The following is a 22,360-nucleotide window of genomic DNA, read 5'->3' on the forward strand; positions in this document are numbered from 1 at the left end:
CGGGCCCGCTCCTGCCGGCGGGAGGCGGCTGCGGCTCCGCTCTAGGTACGGAGACGCGTGAGGGGAGCCGGGGCCATGAGCCGCCTGGGCTCGGTGCAGCGCAAGGTGCCCTGCCTGTTTGTGACGCAGGTGAAAGAGGAGCCCTCGGCCAAGCGGGAGCGCCAGGTACCGGGGCAGCGCCTGGGCCCGGCCGAGCGAGCAGGGACAGGGGCCGCGGGTGCAGGACCTGCAGCCCATGAGGGGCGAACTCAGGGGTCGCGCTGGAGCTACGGGGGTAGGGGGAGAGGAAGCCGCTCGGGCGCGGTGGACACCGGGCGATGGAGGGACTGACGTGTGCTGAGGAAGAGGGGGCGCAGTGGGTACCGAGGTGATGGGGGAGGGGGTATCCTGGGTACCCGGCTGATAGTGGGATTGGCTGGGGGGGTGCTCAGGGTGCTGCGGGGGAGGATGAGGAGAGGGCGTGGTGGGTACCCGGGTGATAGTGCGATTGGCTTGTGGGGAAGGAGGAGAGGACGTGATGGGTATCCGGGTGATGGTGGGACTGGCTGGATAGGGCGTGCGGGGGTGGGGGAGCCTCAGGGTGCTGGGGTGGAGGGGATGCAGTGGGCAGGTTGGGGACAAGGGCATTTGGGACTTGCACTAGGCATTGCTAGAGCTGGATTTGGCTGCATCTTTGAGATTCTTGGTGGATCCATGCATCTTTTCATTGTGTAAGGCATCAACGGGAAACTGTCCACATACCAGGTTGAGGATAAGGCAGGTGTAATAGTAAATAGTACTGATGAATAAAACCTTATCTGAATGATGATTTCTTTTTGAGAAGAAATTGGAGTGATTTGCTCTTCTTCATCCTCCTTCAGCCCACTTTTCTTCAGCATCTTTCTGGAGAGGTCTTTGCTTGAGGCTTTGGTTGGTTGATATACCCCAGTGACTTCAGGGGTGGCCTGCTGGCATCACTGTTCCTTAACTCTGATGGAAATGATTGGTCACATAACACTTCTGATGGATTCTCTTAGTCTCCTGTTAAAAGGAGTTAGGAGTTTATAACCCAGGAAGCAAGTATGGTGAAATCCCTGCTCTTGCATGATCCAGTCCTACCTCTGTTTCAAGGAATTAGCCCCTGCAGACCTGAAAGATCACGATGATATGGGTATTTGGTGTTTCACATTTTGTTCATTTAAGTTCTTGAGGCTAATGTTATTTTGACTGTGGTTACGTTAGTGTGCGTTCTTCCTTATGTTACTGTTTCTTACTCTTACAAGAAGCAGACAGAAGGTTAGGGTAAAGTAAGAACTTGTTACATGCATAACTATCAAAAATTAGTCAAGTATTATGTGGAAGAACAAAAGATTAAGGATATATGTACTGAAATGGAAGGAAAAAAAGTGTGAACTTGGTTCTGTCCTGTCCTGCACCTTCTGTATTCATCTACACCAGTGCTATGTAGGTGTACTAATCTGATCAGGTAGCATTTTACACCCATGGTGCACAGGTGTAGATTGCTGTAGAAGGTGCAAAACCTGGAAATAATCAGGCTCTTTCTTCTTGTGTATTTCAATAACAGTAGTACTTAGAGGCATCAACCTATGTTGGGGCACCATCATACTGAGTACTTTACCACATAGTGAAAGAGACAACTCCTATGCGAAAGAGCTTACAGTCTAAAGAAGAGTGAGGGAAAGGATATTATTCTACAGGAGAATATTTTAAAAGTAACCTTTACCAAAAATGACTTTTCTTCATCTAAATGTATTTCTAGAAGTCTTACCAACGCCATTTCTCAGAAAACAATATCAACTTCACAGTGTCCACTGAGTGTCTGTTCAGATTCCTTGGAACACTCACCTCTTTATTCTTTCAGGAAGAAAGGTTTAGTTCAAGACTACAATCTTTATTATGTTGTTCAAAATGTGTCTGCTTTAACCAGTTTCCATCACTCTGGTATGTTTATTATCACCATCATCTCTAAACTTAAGCTTAGGAGCAGTTAGTCCCTCAAATGATGCATAGAACTTTTGTTGCCATGGTAATGTCTTGAAGGCATCTATTGAAATTCTGTAGCACCAGGCTGGAACTCTTCTACATTACACACATTACTTCAAAGCAGGGGAGCAGATTGTTCCTAAAGATAAACCCAGAATAGAAAGGAGGGAAACAGGCTCATTAAATGATTCTTTATCTGTGACAACAGGTGTGATAGTTTTATTCCTTTGCCTTGATGCATTTTCAGATTGTAATATATTGTGAAATAATAGCATTCTTAGGCAATATTAGAAACTAAGAATAAAAAAATGATGCTGGATTTGTGGGATGTCAGTTATAATATATTAGAGTCCGTATGGGAAGTTATGGAGTGAGGTTTAAATAATTGTTGTCTTTTCAGCCATTTAAAGTTTTGGCAACTGAAACCATAAATAGAAAAGCGTTAGATGCAGATATATACAATGCAGTTCCAACTGAGAAGGTGGATGGAACCTGCTGTTATGTAACAACATATAAAGGTAATATGGAAGATTTGTATGCGGACTTCTCATGTTAATTAGTACCCATAAGTTGTGAATAATTTTCATTTTATTGATTTCACATTTTATTGCATTCCTTTATCTGGGAAATTCAGATTCTCACTGTCATAAACAGATGGTTAAGGGTTAATGTCTCTTTTACCTGTAAAGGGTTAAAAAGTTCACCTAGCCTAGCTAACACCTGACCAGAGGAACCAATGGGGGAGACAAAATGGTTTCAAAAGGAAGGAGGGAAGTTTTTCCTTTGTTGAGTAGTTTTCAGTTTCAGCGGAGTGGAAAAGATCAAGAACCAGCCTCTTATCAGAGAGTAAGTTTAGAAAGGATATAGGTTTATGTTTATTTCTTTGTAACCTGTCTTATGCAATTAGAGGTAGACTCAAATTGGGTATTTGAGTATTTTTTTGTATAACTAAATTTATGCCCAGGGGAACATCCTCTGTGTTTTAAAATCTGTTGTCTGTGAGAGTAGCTGGTATGCTAATCTCTCCCAGAGGGTTTTTCTTTACCTTCTTTTCTTTAATTAAAAGCCTTTTCTTAATACCTGAATTGATTTTTTCCTTGTTTTTAAGATCCAAGAGGGTGTGGATCTGGATCCACTAGGAGTTTGGTGGAGAAAGGAGGGGGGATGGTTAATTTCTCCTGTTTTAAGATCCAAGAGATTGGATCTGGACTCACCACGGAATTGTGAAGGAGTCTCTCAAGGCTGCCCAGGGAAGGGAAGGTTTTGGGGGGACAGGGAGTGATCCAGACACTGAAAATTCTGGATGGTGGCAGCGATACCAGATCTAAGCTAGTAATTAAGCATAGAAGTGTCCATGCAGGTCCCCACATCTGTACCCTAAAGTTCAGAGTGGGGAAGGAACCTTGACACTCACATTAAAAAATATATGGCTTTACTATAAAATTATGCAGTAACTGATAATGTAATTTTATAGAAGATACACCTATCTGTAAAATTGTTCTGGACTTTCATGTAGCTTGTGAGACCAAAGTCCAGGTGAAAATGGTCTTGTTTAAATGAACCTGGTTGCCAAAGAAAACTATTATACCTGACTAGTCAGGTTGGCATTTTGTCATTACAATTTTTTTTTCCTCAGGAAGTCCGATAGTAGTTTATTTGCAGAGATGCGAGGAAAAAGTGTAGTTCAATGAATACCTGATGAACTCTTGAAAATTCCTCGTGTTCTCACTTCCTGCTGAAAGTATATTTTTAATATGCATATATCTATTTTGTGGGTTTTTTAAATATATATTTCAAGCAGTTTGTGCATCATGTTAAGTAAGCAAGGTACTGTTCACGGTGCTCTTAAGTTTTCTGGTAAGTGAGCAAATTAACCTCACTTTAAATATATCCTCTTTTTATATGATCCTCCTTTTTTTTTGAAGGCATGAGGGAATAGAATATTTACTGTTGGATATTTTACCTCTCATGTTAAACTGTCCATATTAATGGCAGAAATCCTGTCTTGCATGCTATTATCTAAATAACCTGTTGTTTTTGTAATTCTGAAACCTGTAGGGCAGCCGTATCTTTGGGCGAGGTTGGATAGAAAACCCAACAAACTATCTGAGAAAAGGTTTAAAAGATTCATGTATTCAATGGAAGACTCAAAAGGTCTGTGAGGTGTTTTCTTTTTTTTTCCTCTTGGTAATTGAAGTATTTCTTTGAGATGAATACCTTTGGTTAAACAAAACCAGTATTATGTTGAAATATTAGTAATCCGGCTCAAAACTTCTATATTTCTTTTCAAATACTATGATGACTTTACTTATCTCTGTGTACTATCATTATAATTTTGGCTAAATAGTCACTTGATCCTCACTCTGGGCTACTATTAAATACTAAACTTTTTCTGAGTGCATGTCTCCTTTATTGCTTCATAGTATTTCTTTTGCTGGAATAGAAATTCATTGCTAGAACAGAACATTTCTTATCAAGGATTTCCTTTCTGCTAGCGCCATCTCCCACAATTCTGGATATCTAGAATCATAGATGATTAGGGTTGGAAGAGACCTCAGGAGATTATCTAGTCCGACCCCCTGCTCAGCAGGACCAGCAGCAACTTAAAAACATCTAAGGATGGAGATTCCACCACCTCCCTAGGTAACCCACTCCAGTGCTTCACCACCCTCCTAGTGAAATAGTGTTTCCTAATATCCAACCTAGACCTTCCCCACCGCAACTTGAGACCATTGCTCCTCGTTCTGTCATCTGTCGCCACTGAGAACAGCCCAGCTCCATCCTCTTTGGAACCCCTCTTCAGGTAGTTGGAGGCTGCTGTCAAATCCCCTCTCACTCTTCTCTTCTGCAGACTAAATAACCCCACTTCCCTCAGCTTCTCCTCGTAAGTCATGTGCCCCAACCCCCTAATAATTTTTGTTGCCTCCCACTAGAGTGTCTCCAATTTGTGCATATCCTTTCTGTAGTATGGGGCCCAAAACTGGATGCAGTACTCCAGATGTGGCCTCACCAATGCCAAATAGAGGGGAATAATCACTTCCCTCGATCTGCTGGCAATGCTCCTACTAATACAGCCCACTATGCCATTAGCCTTCTTGGCAACAAGGGCACACTGTTGTGGATTCAATTTCAGTTTCTCATCACTGTAATCCCAGGTTCCTTTTCTGCAGAACTGCTGCTTAGCCAGTTCAGTGCCCAGCTTGTAGCAGTGCATGGATTCTTCTGTCCTAAGTGCAGGACAATGCACATTGTTCTTGTTGAACCTCATCATATTTCTTTTGGCCCAAACCTCTCAATTTGTCTAGGTCACTCTGGACGCTATCCCTACCCTCCCGCATATCTACATCTCTCCCCAGCTTAGTGTCATCTGTGAACTTGCTGAGGTACATCCATCCCATTCATCCATATCATTAAATAAGATATTGAACAGGCTGACCCTGGGCATTCCGCTTGATACTGGCTGCCAACTAGACATTGAGCCGTTGATCACTACTGTTGAGCCTGACAGTCTAGACCAGCTTTCTATCCCCTTATAGTCCATTCATCCAATCCATACTTTTTTAACTTGTGGCAAGAATACTGTGGGAGACTGTATCAAAGCCTTTGCTAAAGTAAAGATAGATCACGTCCACTGCTTTCCATATCCACAGAGCCAGTTGTCTTATCATACAAGGCATTCAGGTTGATTAGGCATGACTTGCTTTTGGAATCTGTGTTGACTGTTCCTGATCATCTTCCTTCTCTCCAAGTGCTTCACAATGGTTTCCTTGAGGACCTGCTCCATGATTTTTCCAGGGACTGAGGTGAGGCTGTAGTTTCTGGGTTCTCCTTTTCCTTTTTTATAAGTGGGGCTGCTGTCTCTTCCTGGTCTCTTACTTCTTTCCTCTTTTAAAGACTAGGGCTTTTTTTTTTTCTTTTGCAGCTCTCAGAGGGCAGATCGCTGGATTAGTGTAGCGGTGCAGTCTTGGCTCCACACAGCCCTTCTGCTCCTCCTTGCTGCCAAATGAGTTTTCCAAGATGAACAAATTTGGCATAACATGATTATTAAAAAACATTTCCAGGGATTAATGGAAGCTATGTACATTAGACCAAAGAAGGATGGTCATATGGTAGGATTCCACTTAATATCTGTTTCTTTAGATTTATGAACTATCGGGTGGGAATTTTTGGGAATGCTTGTAGCAGAAAAGAATTATTGTTAAAGAAGTTTTCGCATTTCTGGCAGACCTAGCATCTCTCACAGTGCTGGACATCTTGGAGTAGCAAAGCAGTGAACATGATGTAGGCAGGTTATTGAAACACAAGTTTGGTAGGGAAAAGAATACCCCACTTTTTGTGAGTCTGCTATTTATATTTTGCTGGGCAATGCTTACAGCATCTTTCCTGCCAAAAGACGCCTCTGCCAGAAAATGGAAGGTTCCATGTTGTAATGCTTAATGAAGGGTTGGCTTAGATCAAGTGGCTGCGTGTTGCAGGATTCCGCAGTTGGATGCGTAGCTTGTTGCACCATGAGGTTGCTAAGGATCTCATTGAAGTGTGTAGCCTTCATGCACTTTGGGACAGGAGCCTCTGATGATTTGTTAGACTTCCACAATACGTAGTCTAACACCTAGCAGAGGAGGATTTGGAGAGCTGTGAAATACTTGCATTTTGGGTGGAAGACAACATGGGAGCCTGTATTTTGTGGCATTTCTTTATGTTTTGAGAAGAGATTTTCAAAATTCTTTTGACTATAAGATGTTGTGTGCTCTTTTATGTTGGGATGCTGGGTTTTGCACAGAATGAAGTATGCACATCCTCTGGTAGGCCTGAGGACTGATCACGTCCTTCTTCCCCTCCCCAAATTATTTAAAACCAGCCTTAGGTGAAACTCAGGGAGTTACACTAAAATTGAAAAAAATAATGTTCTGTTGCTGATAAAGCACCCACACCTCAGGAATGACCCTAAAGAGACTTATAACCACCAGCATTGTAAAGTAGAGACACTCAGGCACTGGGAAATTAGGGAGGATACAGAAAGAGATTCAACAAATGATAAGTTACGCTCTAACCAGTGTTTTTATGCTGACCATCTGCATAAACGGAGAAGGTCACAACTAAGTTACAATTTGGGCATGAAAGATAAAATGTAAAAAAACTTTGGGAAGAAAGGAGGACACATAGGTAATGTAATTGATAAAAATGTTATTTAGGAATGTGGGATAATGTTATAGGTTTAGTACATTTGAAGGAGGTAGCTAGCTTTATCTATATAATATAAATGAAAAACAGTGCTCTTTGGGAGCCATTTCTGGATTGCAGTTCAACATCAAGCTGCTGGAATTCTCAATATGTATTCTGTGTGTGTTGCTAATAAATAGATGTTTAGAACACAGCTGTGTAAGGCTCTTTCACTGGGAAAAGATCGCACAGACCTGTAGAGCCCTGAGCCCCATAGAAAGGGCAGATACTTAATTTGGCCAGGTTTCTCCCTGAGCCCCATGGGAAAGGATAGGTGCCTTACGCCCCAAGCCTTTGGAGGGAGAGGGTTAGGGTGCCTAAATTGACAGGGTCACATCTTGAGCCCTTGGTAGAATATAGGCGGGGTACCCTGTAATGTGCGAGGAACACTTGGGAAGTGTGGGAGGAAAAGCTTACCTTACAGAGAGGATTCTGGCGTCCTGAGCATCACCTTGTCCTCATGGAACATGCAGTAAGGCTCCTGTATAGATAAGGCTGCCAGCATAGACTCTCGCCTGGCAGACGTAATTACTATTAAGAAAGAAGTCTTATGGATAAATAAAAAGATTAACGCTGAAGTCAGAGGCTTGTCAGGGCATACAGAACTAGCAGAAGGTCCCATTTTTGGGAAGAATGGCCTGACCACTGGTCTAGCTAAGAAGACTGCTTGAGGGACTCTAGCCACCTGTGGATTATCTACAGGGAGTCTGAGAATCCTGTGAATAACATGCTACTAAGAGCAGATATCTGGCATGCAATGGTGCAAGGCTGAAGGCCTCTGTCTATGCTTTCCTGGAGAAAGTCCAGAATGATTGGAATTCCTGGATTTCTGAGATTTGCATTGTGCTCCTGGCACCATGTTGCTGAATCCTGACCAGACAGGGGAGTATGCGTTAGTATTGAGACTCTGCTAGATGAAAGCAGTCAATGAGTGTGGAGGACAGACAGAAGCACTAGAATGTCTCGTTCTTAATAATCAGGCTGTTGTTTGAAATGTCAAATGAAGCCATTTGAGGCTCTCAGTCTAGAGGCCCTGGGCTATTTGAGTCTTCAAGTGAGCTCCCCAGCCTTCTAGGCTGGAGTCAATTGTAAGGACTAAAGGATCTGGAAGGCAGATGGGCATGTCATTGAGGTTATTACCATGGGCTGACCATCGCTCTAAGTTCCAGCAGCTTGATGTTGAACTGCAATCCAGAAATGGTTCCCAAAGAACACTGTTTTTCATTTATATTCTATAAGTAAAGCTAGCTACACCTCTACCTCAATATAATGCGACCCAATATAACGTGAATTCGCATATAATACGGTAAAGCAGCGCTCGGGGGGGGGGCTGCACGCTCTGGCTGATCAAAGCAAGTTTGATTTAATGCAGTTTCACATATAACGCAGTAAGATTTTTTTTTTTTTGGCTTCTGAGGACAGTGTTATATCGAAGTAGAGGGGTACTTCATTCAGATATACTAAACCTATCACATTATCTCACATCCCTAAATAACAAATTTTTTACCAATTACATTACCTATGTGTCCTCCTTTCTGCCCAAGCTTTTTTACATTTTATCTTTCATGCCAAAATTGTAACATAGTTGTGACTCTCTCTGTTTATGCAGATGTTCAGCAGAAAAATGCTGGTTAGAGCTTATCTCATCATTTGAATATATGTGTTGGAATCTGTACTTGATCTTTCATGTGTTCTGGGGAGTGGTCCCACATGTTTTATATAAAGGCTGAAGACTTCTGATGCGTGATTGTGCCTATGGATTGTTCCTCGTACACAGCACAAGGAGTCCTAACAATTTGAGGCATAGAGCTATGCCTGCAGCTCTGGAGTAAGAACATAAATTCCTGGGTGGAACCAGAGCACTTTTCTTGGCATTTATGGTGAAGCCATTCACCTGGAAGAGATCTGAAGAGGGTCTGAAACATAGCCCTATGTGCTGCTGTCTGCGCTGGAACTCTGAGGATGTTGTCCAGGAAAGGGTACAGATGAGTTCACTATGACCTGGCTGTGACTAGTATCATCAACATCATCTTTGTAAAAACCCTGCGGCTTGATGACAAGCTGAAGAGCAGAGTTTGGTACTGATAATCTTTCCTGCCATAAGCAACCCTCAGAAGTCTGCGGTGGCACTGTCTGATGGGGATATGAAAATATGTATCTGCTAGATCTACTGAAGTAAAGAAGTCCCCCACAACAGCAATGACATTGGTGGACAGGGCCTTCTTCTGAAACTTCATTTTCTTCATCCACTTGTTGAGCCTTTTGATGTCAAGAATGTCTCAGATACCACCTGTGCACTTCTGTACAGTGAAGAAGACAGAGTAAAGTCTGGAAAACCTTTATAATGAGGGAACACAATCTATCATACCCATATCCAGAAGATAAGATATTTCATTCTGGATTGGATTGTCTGGTTGTTAGAGCTGGGTCACTGGATGAAGAATGGATGGGGTGGAGCCCACAGCTTATGGGAGTGTCCCTAGCTTATTATTTCCCTGATCCACTTGTCTGTGGTCGATAAAAATCATTCCTTTATTAAATGAGAAATCCTGTCCTCTTGCTTCAGCTCTGGGTGAAGGCCTATGAGATCTTTGTCATAAAGTGGATTTCAGGGAGGCTGAGGTCACTCTGAACTGTTTCTTCCCTCCCTACCCTGCTCCCTAATTCCACTGTTTGGGGAATCTGTTGACTCTCTGTGAGGAAGAGGAGAGAAAGGTGCACTTCTTTCTGAATGCCAGTCTCTGTTCTTTTCTGTGGGCACTTAGTGGGAAGGGAGAGAATATTTAGATTTAGCCACATTATCGGCAATCACTATATCCAGCTTTTCCCCAAAAAGGAGGGAGCCTGTAAATTTGGCTAAGCATAGGACATGCTTAGAGTGAGTATCCCCCTTCCAGGGTTGTAGCCATAGGTGGCACCTGGCTACTGAGCTGGAAGCCACAGCTTGGGCTTGAGGCTTCAAAGTCCATTTTAAGAGTGGCCTTCATCTTCTATCCATGGGTTCCTTAGGCTTGAACTCCACTTCTGAGGAAATAATCATATCCCTGGTGAAGGATGCTACATTGGCATCAACTTTTGGTTTATCAGTAATAGAGCCATTGGGTTCTTGAATGTTGTGGAGTCTGAGGTCGCTGTTGTTAATATGCTTGCCTTTATCAGGCTTGTTCCATCCATCCCTAATCACTTCCTCAGAGGGAGAAGCGAAGGGATATTGCAGCCACATGTAAGGATTTTGAGGGGAGAAATTTACTCTGAAGCTTACCCACAGGAGGCTGCTTAGGTTTCAGAGTCAGAAAGCTCATCTTCCTCAATGGGGGAGGAAGAGGAATCAGAGGACTCATAGCTTCTGGATTTTTTAAACGTGCTTTTTCTTTCCCTTTTTTGCCTTTTTTAGATTTTTTTTTTTTTTTTTGAACCTTTTGAATGAGCTTTGGGAGTGCAAAAACTCTGCTCTGGCTTTGGTGAGATCTTTTGTGGCTTGCCTTCCTTAAGACATGAAGACCCTCTTGAAAGCTCTGTCTCAGAATCCTTCCCACTCAGTCCCATTGTCCCTGGGAGGGGGAAACTCATTGTCAGAGGGTATGTGTACACTGCAATTAGACATTCGTGGCTGGCCCGTGTCAACTGACTCACGCTCAGGGGCTCAAGCTAAGGGGCTAATAGCCGTGTAAACATTCGAGCTTGGAGGAACAAGCAGGGGAACACTGCAGGGGTGGGTCAGGGAGGTTGAACTCCCAAAGGGTTAACTGACTCAGGGAGGGAGAGGAATTCTGCAAAGGGAGAACACTGCTCCCAACTGGCCAAAAATTGAGCAGAGAAGTTAAATTAGAGGTAGGGCAGGAGCAAAAGAACCTGCCACTGTTTGCTCCTGCAGTGGCAGAGAATCTGGCAGCAAGCAGGAAAAGAGGTGTTCTGGCCAGTCCATGAGCTGCAGAGAGGAGAGCAGCCCCAGAAGTCCAGGATTGTGGGAATGGAAATTCTTTGCCTAAATATCTTAATAGACTAAATTACTTAAACAAAAAACAACAACGAAAGATTAGACCTTGTGCTGGTGCTCTTCCTATGTCAGAGTATTTGAATGTGTACTTTGAAAGATTATCACATAATCGAATTAGCTAATGTTTTGTCACAAAATAATTAATTACCTTTTTTGGTTTGTTTTTTTTAAGAATTTATTTGGAATATTGAAGAAGACTTCAGACCTGTCCCAGAATGCTGGATTCCAGCAAAGGAAATCCAGCAATCCAGTGGAAACCCTTTGCCTGATGAAAATGGACACATTCCAGGTATATACACCATACAGTCTGGTTTAAATGAGAAGGGGACTTTTTAGAAGTAGAGAAGTGGATTAGAATTAGGCCCAGAGTTAAAATACCAACAGAACAGGACTCAAAGTGGCACCAGACCCTGCCAGAACAATAGATGGAAAACCTGAAGACACATCTCCACTGCTACAATGATCAATATCTCCCACACCACACCTTTCAAGGTTCATTGATCTTACACGTCTACCCCAAGCTATAGTGTACGTCATCCAGAGCACTAACTGTCTGAATAACAACTGTGTGGGTGAAACCATAGGCGCCGACTTCTTGGATGCTCCAGAGCTGGCAGCCAAGCTCCCCCCGCAAGCGCGCCACGTCCCTGCTCTTTGGCAGCGCTTAGGAATTTCCGGGAGGGTGGGTGAAGGGGCAGGGATGTGGCACGCTCAGGGGAGAAGGCAGAGAAGAGGCAGGGCAAGGACAGGGACTTGGGGGAAGAGAGCGGAAAGGGAGCAGAACTGGGGTGGGAAAAGGCGAGATGGGGCAGGGACTTTGGGGAAGGGGTGGAATGGGGGTGGGACAAGGGCGGTGCAGTGACAGGGCAGGGGCAGGTGGGGGGTTGAGCACTCACTGGGCAGAGAGGAAGTTGGTGCCTATGGGTGAAGCCAATCACTACCCTCTCTAATGAATTTGCACCTGTGGATTAACACTTTTCACAAAGTGATCACTCTATATCTGACCTTATCAGTCCCTCATCCGCAAAGGAAGCCTGCACAACACTTTTAAAAGACAAGCCTGGGAGCTTGACATTACTCTGCTAGACATTAAAAATGTGGACTGAACAGAGACACTGGATTTATGGCTTATTACAACACTAACCTCCTCGCTTTGTCCTATGGCTGCAGAGGTATTAGTGGGCCACTCTGCCTTGAATGATCCCTTACAATATGTGCAAACTACGTATGCTAAACAATCTGTTCCACCCAGAATTTTGCTATGACCCTGGGAGTACCATTCCCAGACTTGAAAAAAGCTCTGTGTGGCTCAAAAGCTTGTCTCTCTCACCAAAAGAAGTTGGTCCAATAAAAGATACTACCTCGCCGACCTTGCCTCTCTAGTAGCCTGGGACCGATATTGCTACAACTACACTGCATAGCACCATATTCAGAAAGTCCTTTCCTAACATGTCATTTACTCATATTCAGTCATGCTTTGTTCTGCTGTAGCAGACATTTTTTTTTCTGTGGCATTTGGCCACGCTGATTTGCAAGGCTTTGATCCAAAAGAAACAGTTGTCCCTACTAAATTGCTTTGACACATTTCTTTGAGGTACAGTGTAACTTTGTCCTTGGGATACGTTTATTTTCCCTGTAAAAATACAATTAGATATGTAGTTCTTCATATTAGTAGAATGCTATAGTTTACAGCTACTTTCTAATGCATGCACAGCTTTTAATGTGCCTTGACAAGAAGTAAAATGGAATGTTTTCTCATAGGTTGGGTGCCAGTGGAGAAAAATAGCAAACAATATTGCTGGCATTCATCTGTTGTTAATTATGAGGCTGAAATAGCCCTTATATTGAAGTGCCATGCTGATGATCCTGGACTTTTGGAAATCAGTTCTGTGCCATTATCGGACCTTTTGGAACAAACACTGGAGCTTATTGGAACTAATATTAATGCAAATCCATATGGCAAGTATAGCACGTGGTGTTGTTTTAATACTCATTAATACCGTAAATATTTTAATGTGTTTTAATTGAGAGTGAATGGTATGGTGTCTCTTAGTTACAAAATAAGAGATTGGAATGACTTCACTAAGCTCCATGAATTAGAAGCAACTTGTACGTTGCCAAAATAGCTTATTAACATATTATAACCTTGTGGTTCTCAAACTTTTGTATTGGTGACCCCTTTCATACAGCAAACTTTTGAGTGCGACCCTCTCCCCCTTATAAATGAAAAACACTTACAAAAATATTTCACATTATTATAAATGCTGGAGGTGAAGCAGTGTTTGGGGTGGAGGCTGACAGCTTGCAACTCCCCCCACCTGTAATAACCTCGTGACTCCCTGGGGGGTCATGACCCCCAGTTTGAGACCTCCCCCCTTATAAGGCTTTAAAAAGGAAAATGAGGGGATAGTTACAGCAGTGTCCAAAGGGTGGAGTACAGAGAGATTATTAGATATCAGTGATTGGCAGTTTCGCACAATGCACACAGTCTCTTTAACTATCTTTCTCCCCTCCCAGCCTGTTGCATGTAATTCCAAAGGGTTGCCACTAAAGTACATTTCTTCTCCTCCATGCAAGACTACAACTCTATTTTCACTGCAAACAATAGCTGCATTTTTACAAGGTAGCTAAGTTGATATAATACTGTAGTAGCTAGTCAAGCTAATCCTATGCCTTCCACATGGGTTGACCTTAATTAGTTACATTCAGGTAAAAACTTCCCAGGCTATATGTTCACTAGGATTTTACATGAAGATAGCTATCATAATGCAAAAACACACTTTTTTTCTTTTAGTGAAGACATAACATTGAACTAGCAGGGGCAATGTTTGCTCCACTTTTAATAAGAGGCCTCCACAAAAAAATTTCCTTTTGGGTTTAGGTAAACTGCTGGTGCAGTGAAGTTGGATGAAACTGGGGCATATACGTTTGTCTTCCATTTAAACAGACATCTTTTCTCAGAACCAAAGAAGGGTGCAACACCACTTGGGAAACAACATTAAATTACTCTTGATTGGAAATATTTGTCTTTTTTAATAAAAATTGATAGAACAAAATGATCAGCTCTCTCTCTTTTATAACACAGTTTAAAAATGAGCAGGTTAAATAGGCTTTTTGAGTGTTCCAGGTGCTTACTTGTAACAGTTCATTCCCAACATAACAGCTTTTGTCCTAGCATGACAGGAAGAATATGCTATAGTTCTACTATACCATCCCTATTATCACTTCAGTAACGACACATTAAGTTTGTGTTACTCCTGGGGGAACTGAGCATCAATTAAACATTCTGTGCACAATATTTTGAAGTTCTGCAAAATTCTGCCTATTTTATTTGTCAAAATAACAATATAATCCTGCTAGTTGCAATTAGTTTGGTAATTTTATTTCAAAATACCTGCTAGCAGTTATGTCTGTAACAATACAGAGAACAAAAAACATTCAGCAAATGTTTTTTTGACAGATTCCTGGCTAAGCATATTAATACAGAACTTTGAATAATAATTCATTTAAGCTATAATACAGAAACATATTTCCCATACTCCTCAGAAGCAGTGGAAAGGCTTGGGGGAGTCAGGGGTAGCGGAGCAGCTGAGGGAGAGAGGAGGAGTCTGAAAGTGAACCTGGAGGGTTGTTGGGTGTGGATAGGAGAAGCATGGAACTGGGTTTGGGGTTTTTTTGGGGGGGGGGAGGGGGGGACGAGGGTGTGATGTTGGGGAGCCTCCCCCATGCAGACTCTGGCTGACCCCTAGCCTCTCCCATTCAGTCAGGCACATCTGTCCCTGTCCCAGTGTTTCCCTGCACCCCAACTCCCCACTCAGCCAGGCATATCTGCACATGTTCCCATGTGGCCCTGTAGCCCCCACACTTATTGAGACCCTGCCTCAATGCTGTCACCTCTCTAGTTCTTGTGACACCCTGTCAGCAGCCCTGTGTGCCCAACTTTGTCCATGCCCCCCATATTCTGTGCCTTCTCACCTGGCCTCATAGTCAGGATGCTGTGAGGAAGGCAACTTCTGACACCTCCTTACTCCAGTTTGTGAGCTAGCTGCCCTCTCTTCTGGTGCCACAGCAACCCCTGGTGGATGAAAGATGTAATTGAAGCACATTTCTCACAAAATGTATATTCTGTCCTAGGGAGAGGAGGAGGGGGAGGATCTGTGGGGGACATAAATTTTGTATGTGCGCAATGGTGCAGAATTCTCCCAGGAGTATTGTCAAGTAGTCTTAACTTGTGGCTCTTCAGAGCATATTGAAGCAGAAATCTCTTCGCTTGCAAGACAGACTTAGTGTGTTCTAATCAAATTTAGACTATTTTCATTTGGTAACGGTAGAGCTTAAATATATAAAGCTTGCTGTTTATGTATCTCACCACAATAGTATGTTAAGGGTAAATCAGTTTAAAAACACAGTTTACGAACTCAGTTTTTCTGATACTGAGAATTTTTTCTGTGGTAAGCATGTCAAGGTGTAGTTCCTTCAGATTCTAATAAGGTGGCTGTAGTACTGTTATGGGATCCATTTGGAATCATGTCAAAAATCAAAGATACCTATCTATACACAAGTTTTCTTTAAAAACAAAAAAATACTTGTTTTTTAGATGCACCTTGCCATACAAACTGCAGAGGTGATTTAATTTCCTAGAAGCTGTATCTTTAAAACTGAGAATACAGCCTATATACACTACTGTACTTCTGTTGGTTTATATTTTTAATGTCATAATATTGCATGGGGCAAGAAATTACAGTGGAATCAGAAAATTATGAAGACTTACGTCTCCCTTATATGAAAATAAAAATTAATATCACTTTATCCTGGACAGGAAATCTACTTCTGTTGCTGAAAAGAACGGGTGAAATCCTATCTCTGTAGAAATCAATGGAAAAATTTCTATTTATTTCATCTGAGCCTGGATTTCACCCAATGTATCTTAGGCCAATCCTCTGTATCTGACAGAAATATTCTGTGACAGCACTTTTAATGTGGCTATAGCAAGTAATAAAAATAAGGGAAATTTTGGCTTCAGTGACTGGACATGATTTAACAGGTTAATTTTTTTTATATATTATATATATATATATATAGGATTAGGAAGTAAGAAGCATCCTATCCATTTTCTTGTACCACATGGAGCATTTGAAATAAAGAATCCACCTATGCTGAAGCACAGTGATATATTGTCTTGGTTTGAAAGCTGCAGAGAGGGTAAAATTGAAGGAATTGTATGGCATTGTAACAATGGACATTTAATCAAGGTAATTATTTTAGAATGTCATGAGTGAATCTGCACTCCCAAAAACTCTTATTAAAAAAAAAGAAAAAAAAAAGCTGAAACACTTCAAGGACAAAACAAGTAGTGTAAAAGGCACCATATGCACTGTTACTTCTAGTTGAGTGAGAATCAGTTTAGCTACTTTGTGAGATCATGTTTCAGATTAGCACTTGATAGCTTTGATCAGCTCCTCACAAGCCCAGTGTGATAATTTTCAACATAAACTGTGAGTTAGGCACTAGTCACCTATCTTTGCTCCCAGTACAAGCTTCAGTGGGAAGCCAACTGGAGTATCTTACCCAGTTTCTTTCCGGGGGCCGGAGGGCTCCAGCGCTCCACATACCACTTCTCACTTGTAGCTGGAACACATGGCTCTCTTGTCCAGCAGCTGTACCTTTTTGTAACTGCTGTGTTGTAGCTTTTCAAACTATGTTGGACTCCTTGCAGTACTTAACGGTATTTATTAACTGTTATAAAAACAAATTAACTTCAAAAACTGCTATAGTCATCTATGCTGATGGAGGTAAATCACCTGCCATTATCCTATACATTGCTTTCCATTGTGCTTTCAATAAACATTCCACTCCCCTTCAAGCTTTCTAAGGTGGATGCCAAGAAGAGCACACAAATGTCTTAGCATAATAGGTCCAAATATTAAGCAAGTAACAATGTATAAAACTCCTGCCTCTACCCTAAATAAATTATGCCAGTAGTCTGAACAATTAATTGAAAACAGACAAAATAACAGATGACCCCTGTATTGTCTTGTCCTGTGGAGTAGCACCCAACAATTAAGGCTTGCTTTTTTTTTCCCCCAAGGGCTAGTTTGTGCTTAAAAAAACCTATTATAATCTTTCTGTAACTGTTCTTTGAGATGTGTTGTGCATCTCGAGCACAGTTGCTGGAATTTTTTCCCCTAGTGCAAGGGTGGGGAACCTACAGCCCACGGGCCAGATCCAAGCCGTTGCTTAATTTCATTCGGCCTGTGGCAAGCTTTGGTGCTCTCCCCTCCTCCCCCCCATGGAGCTGAAGCCAGGAGTGTTGGCTCACCCCACTGCAGGGGGAAGCTCTGAGCCTCCACGCTTACCTGGGTGGGTGAGCTGAATGTTTTATATTTCTCTCTACCCCCCCCCCCCCCAATTTGTTTTTTTACTTGTGTGGGGCCTGCAGTTGATTTTTTTCTGTGGATCAGTGGCTTGGAGTGCTCACATACGTATATTGGTATGTACAAGCACTCAAAGAAGCACAGATCCTTGTAAAACAAGGGATCCCTTTATAATAATCAAAATGAGCTGGCATTGTTTCTGCAAGATTGGTCTTCAAACTGTGGTTTGTAGTGGACTACTTGGTGATCTAGTCTGCCACTTTTCACATTCACCTGCTAAATCACAGCTAAAAATAGGGTGACCAGATAAGAGGAAGAAAATATTGGGACACTGGGGGGAGGGTCCGCTGGTGGAGCAAAAAAAAAAAAAAAATTGGGACAAATTGCATCCTGACCAAACATTGGTATGCGGGACAAACGCCTAAATATTGGGACATCTGGTCACCCTAGCTAAAAAAATACAACACTGTCCTAGTTTTCATCACAGCAGTTGCGATTGTTGCTACCTACTTTTTTTGAGATCCCTATTCCCCTGCTTTTCTTCACTCTTAATGTCTGAATTCCTGCTGCTATCTGAAACAAGTTATACTTCAGCTGTAGGAAAGTTTAGTAGTTTGAAGTGGTATATGGCAAACTTCCAGAAGCAATTTGTCATATAAGTAAGTTTCACACACTGTATACAAGAGTTATGAGCTTTCTAAGTGATATGTCAAAACCATGACATCAGTGACCACAGCTGCTAGCTGTTGAGTTACGAGTGACGGATATTTGTAATAAGTGGTCAAATGTATGAGGATGTTTACACTGATCTTCTGTTTCTCTCTTCTTAGCTCCATCGACATCATCTTGGTATGTGCTGGCCAATTCCAGAGACATATCTGAATTCTCAACCAGTTGTCATTGCTGTTAATAGGACCAAATATGACTGTGACTTTGAACCAAAGTGTTTGTTTAATCATTTTTCAAAGCTGGATGGGCAGAGGTTCAGTAGACTAAAAGATATAAAGTTTGATGTTTAAAGAGAAAAAAGAATCTTGTCAGAGATCGCTGCCATATGTATTATTGTACCTTCTTCTCCTGCTTTGCCTACACTATAAGTGGATATTTTTGCAAATAATTGTGGCATAAGTAGCTCCATAGCTACAGTGCAAATGATTGGCATAAATATGATCCATAATATGAAGCAAAAGAGCAGTAAAGGCAAATCCAAAATGGATCGCCCTCTCTTAGATTTCAGCACATTTGTTGTTTTTGGTTTTGAAAGAGCCTTAAATTTTGAAACTGTTAGAGCTAAGAGGACAGTGTTTAATGTTAGCTGCTTCCAGGGGCTTGTGTAGTGAAGCAGAAAGTGATGGTTTTAAAACAAAAACAGAAATCAGCTAACTTTTAGAGTTTCTGAATTATTACAGCCTGCAGTTTATTCTGAAGTCAAACTGCCACTGACATGAGACTTAGGGCCCAATATTTTCCATTATATCTGTGAAGTAACACAGATTTAAATCAGTAAGTGAGACCATAATCAGGCCCTACATTTTTTAAAGTTTACAATTGTAACAATTTTTTATTTGGATTTAAACATTCCACAATATTTGTAATCCCCCTCATGCTGCAGTAGTGTGCTAAGGCTTGAAAACCAAATAGTGACATTGTTTACATTATCCGATCTCTTGGGACAAACTTTTTTTTTTGTTAATAAGCCAGCACAAATAGTGAGAAGTAAACTAGTTTTAATTATTTGAAAATGCTCTGTAGAAACAGACAAATAAAAGGAATGTGATAGTCCATAACTGTTTAGAAAATAACTATCGAGCAGCATGTAATGTTTCAAAAACTTTAACTTAGAAAAGTAGACAATTCAAATTGTGTATTCTCACAATTTGGTTCTATTTACATCTGTGCTCTGCATGTAGCATACACCCACCAAAACTAAAGCTATACAAATATTAACAGTTTTCAAATAAATTAAATTAGCTTTACATCTAAGCACTATATATATATTCATTGCCTTGAAGTATTAACTCTTTCTGTTGTGCAGTAGTGTCAGACAGCAGATCTGGCTTTGTAGTCAAGGGCTTCCTCACCCCAGGATTGCTGAAATCCTTTGATCTCTCCTGCTGTCACTTCTGAACTAAAGCATAAAATATTTAAAGCTAGTGGGGAGGAAATAAGACAAGTTTTCACATTGATTGCTAGATCTATAGCATCTGAAGCACTAATGACAAGGTTTTAGTAACTTTTTTGAAAAGTCTGCTTCTGTCGTTCTCTGGTGTCAAACTATTGTAACTTCAGTGGAGCTGGTCCTAATTCACAACAGTGAGAAATTAGAATCAAGCTTGCATACAAGTGGTATTACACATAACCGCCAAGTGACCCAATTTATGTGTTATTTAACATGGATTTAATCAATAGACACGTTGGCTGGAATATCCACATGAACACCAAACTGTTCAGAAAGCTGCTTTAATTTCTCCTCCAAGATAATATTTTTTTTTACTTCTTCATTGTAGTTGTATTTCAGATCCTCAATTTCTTCAAAAAAGGAAGGGTCAAAGTTACCCAGTTCTCTCTTCAGCTGTTTGATTTCTTCCTAATAAAAGAATTGAATAGTACAAACTTACTACAATTCAAAATTCTACATTCTGTTTTTGTGCCAATGTGTATATAAAAGGACTAAATGACAACATTAATTGTGTTACTGCCTTTTCCTTTATGGGACAGATTTTTAAAAACAAGCTTTGCCTTGTGCATTCTGAATGTAAAGGTGCAGGTTATCATTTAGGTACCTTAGTACCTAATTGCACCTGCAAGTCAGGTGGCTTTGATATATGAAAAAGGAAGCTGAGTTAAAAGTATGTCGAAACAGAAATGTTTACAGTGAGACTGGAGTGCTTTGTTAAATTAATCACACAGTCAGTACAGCATAATTATTACATAATGTGGTAAGAGAAAAGAGCTCTTCGGGGAAAACAGTGCTATGCTTCTAAATAACGTGGTGTTCTGACCCAAGCTTTAGGGCTTGAGTCTCAAGGTCCCAGTACATTCTATTCTAGATCTCCCCTTAATCGTTGAAAGAGATCAGAACTTCCCTTCCTCCCTTTTTATTTGATCCTCTCGATAGCCCCATCAAAGTTGTGAACCAAACATGCAGATGTCAGAAGCTTTTGGTTGCAGTTTGAGTCATTTTGTAAAAGTGGGAGGGGCCAAGGAGTGGCAGTTATTGGCCACTGAAACATGAGGGGGGGAAGGGACAAGACAACAAGCTGGCAGAGTGGTTCAGTATTTTTAACAATGCCATTTTCCATCATGCACTACATACATGAATCCATAGAGTAGGGATGTACTATGAACTTGTTTTTAGAGCATTTGTACTTTAAATGTCATAAGTCTGGCCATTATATGAGACCAGCTAATGGGTGGATGCAATCTTCTTTCTTAGCTGTCCATTAGTTCATAAGATAAGTGAACAGTATCACAGTGGTGGTATCCATACAATACTCACTGTAAGTTGCTTTTTCTCCAGATCTGAGGCTTGCAGCTGTGTCTGGAGATCTACTACATCTACCATTAACTTGTCAATTCTGCCTTTCTCTAAAAAATAATCATGTTATGAAAAGGACAAGTTAGATTACTAAATTCAAGATACTATTATATTTTATAAGCAATATATAATGGAGAACATTAAACCCCGTTACCCAATATTGCAATGTGGCAAAAAGTCATCCCCAACACTGTTCTGGTGGTTCCATATATTTCTATACAACAAGGTCTCAATGAAAAATATTAAGTGGCTAGTCTTTGTGGTGGAGTAAACATTTTGATTGACTGACTGCAGTGCTATCTTAATGAATCTGCAGTCAGAATCTGAAATGAATCTGAAACAATAGCTCTGAGGTCTTTTTTTAAATTAAGTCTTATTAACCTTGGTTCCTGGTGATAAGTTTAAAGACCAACATTGTTAATTTCACTGTGATAGCTGAATGTTTCTGCTGAAACTTTTTTGTTTTTTAAATCCATTGCAGCTGGCAATGCTAGACTTAAAAACAGAAGAAAGCTATTATGTCATTTACTCCAGTGCATTTTCCAATCAACAGTGCTCCTAACACTTCTCTTGAGAGACTATTTCAAGATATTAGATATTACCATTGAGTTTCTATACCTAATTGTCTTAAAATTTAATCCAGCTATTTCTAATTATACCTCAGGGCTTAAAGTGAATCACTAGGGAAGGGGCAGCAGCTATAAGCAAGGGAGCTGTGGTAAATGGTCTTTAGATCAAAGGTGCTTTTTAAAATTAATTTAAATAGCATAGTCCCACTATTACGCCCCCGTCCTGGCACTTGTTATGTGGTTACAAGCAGTATTTAGTAGCTGTAAACTTGCTAGTGGATAGGCTAAAACATCATTTCCGGTAGCAGTTGTATAATACATACACTGTTGTAATTTAATTTACTGTTATGGAATTACTCCCAACTCTCACTAGTGTAGTAAATGAGAGCAGATTCCAGCCCAAATTACTGAAAAGTCCTTATACTTTAGATATTGAAAATGGCTACCAGCTGCAGAGTCTTCGCTTGCATTGATGCCTGTTTGATGTCGGTAAGTTTCCACCTGATGAGCTAGTTCTGCTTTTTCCTTCTCCAGCCGATTATTGGTTAATCTGTAAAACAATTAATTTGAAATATTGTGAAGAGTAAAAATTGCTCTGGGTATTCCTCTCTAAGAACGTCTCATTCTCATTTCTTTACATAGTGGAGCGGGGGTTCATTTTTTAGGAGTGATTCTTTGT

General features: G+C 41.1%; 2 protein-coding genes across 4 annotated transcripts in view; one reads left to right on the forward strand and one right to left on the reverse strand.

Moving 5' to 3' along the window:
* On the forward strand, positions 1 to 22,291 carry RLIG1 (RNA 5'-phosphate and 3'-OH ligase 1). Of its 3 annotated transcripts, none has more exons than XM_032789163.2 (7): positions 1 to 129; positions 2,384 to 2,501; positions 4,042 to 4,137; positions 11,373 to 11,489; positions 12,962 to 13,159; positions 16,283 to 16,452; positions 18,405 to 22,291. In XM_032789163.2, exons 1-7 carry the CDS (start codon positions 76 to 78, stop codon positions 18,591 to 18,593), a joined length of 942 nt encoding a protein of 313 aa, XP_032645054.1. In that variant the 5' UTR covers positions 1 to 75; the 3' UTR covers positions 18,594 to 22,291. The 3 variants fall into 3 exon arrangements, with proteins under 3 accessions (XP_032645054.1, XP_032645053.1, XP_032645055.1); XM_032789162.2 differs by having other exon boundaries at positions 16 to 165; XM_032789164.2 differs by lacking the exon at positions 1 to 129 and adding an exon at positions 677 to 1,150.
* Positions 19,973 to 22,360, reverse strand: part of CEP290 (centrosomal protein 290) — a 94,820-nt gene continuing 92,432 nt past the window's right edge. The window contains exons 50-52 of the mRNA XM_075063469.1: positions 22,128 to 22,231; positions 21,074 to 21,162; positions 19,973 to 20,161 (exon numbers count right to left, since the gene is read on the reverse strand). Of these exons, the coding sequence (XP_074919570.1) occupies positions 19,973 to 20,161; positions 21,074 to 21,162; positions 22,128 to 22,231 (382 nt within the window). The remainder of the gene's footprint in view (positions 20,162 to 21,073; positions 21,163 to 22,127; positions 22,232 to 22,360) is intronic.

The sequence above is a fragment of the Chelonoidis abingdonii genome, chromosome 1 (genome assembly GCF_003597395.2).
Source record: "Chelonoidis abingdonii isolate Lonesome George chromosome 1, CheloAbing_2.0, whole genome shotgun sequence".
Lineage (NCBI taxonomy): Eukaryota > Metazoa > Chordata > Testudines > Testudinidae > Chelonoidis > Chelonoidis abingdonii.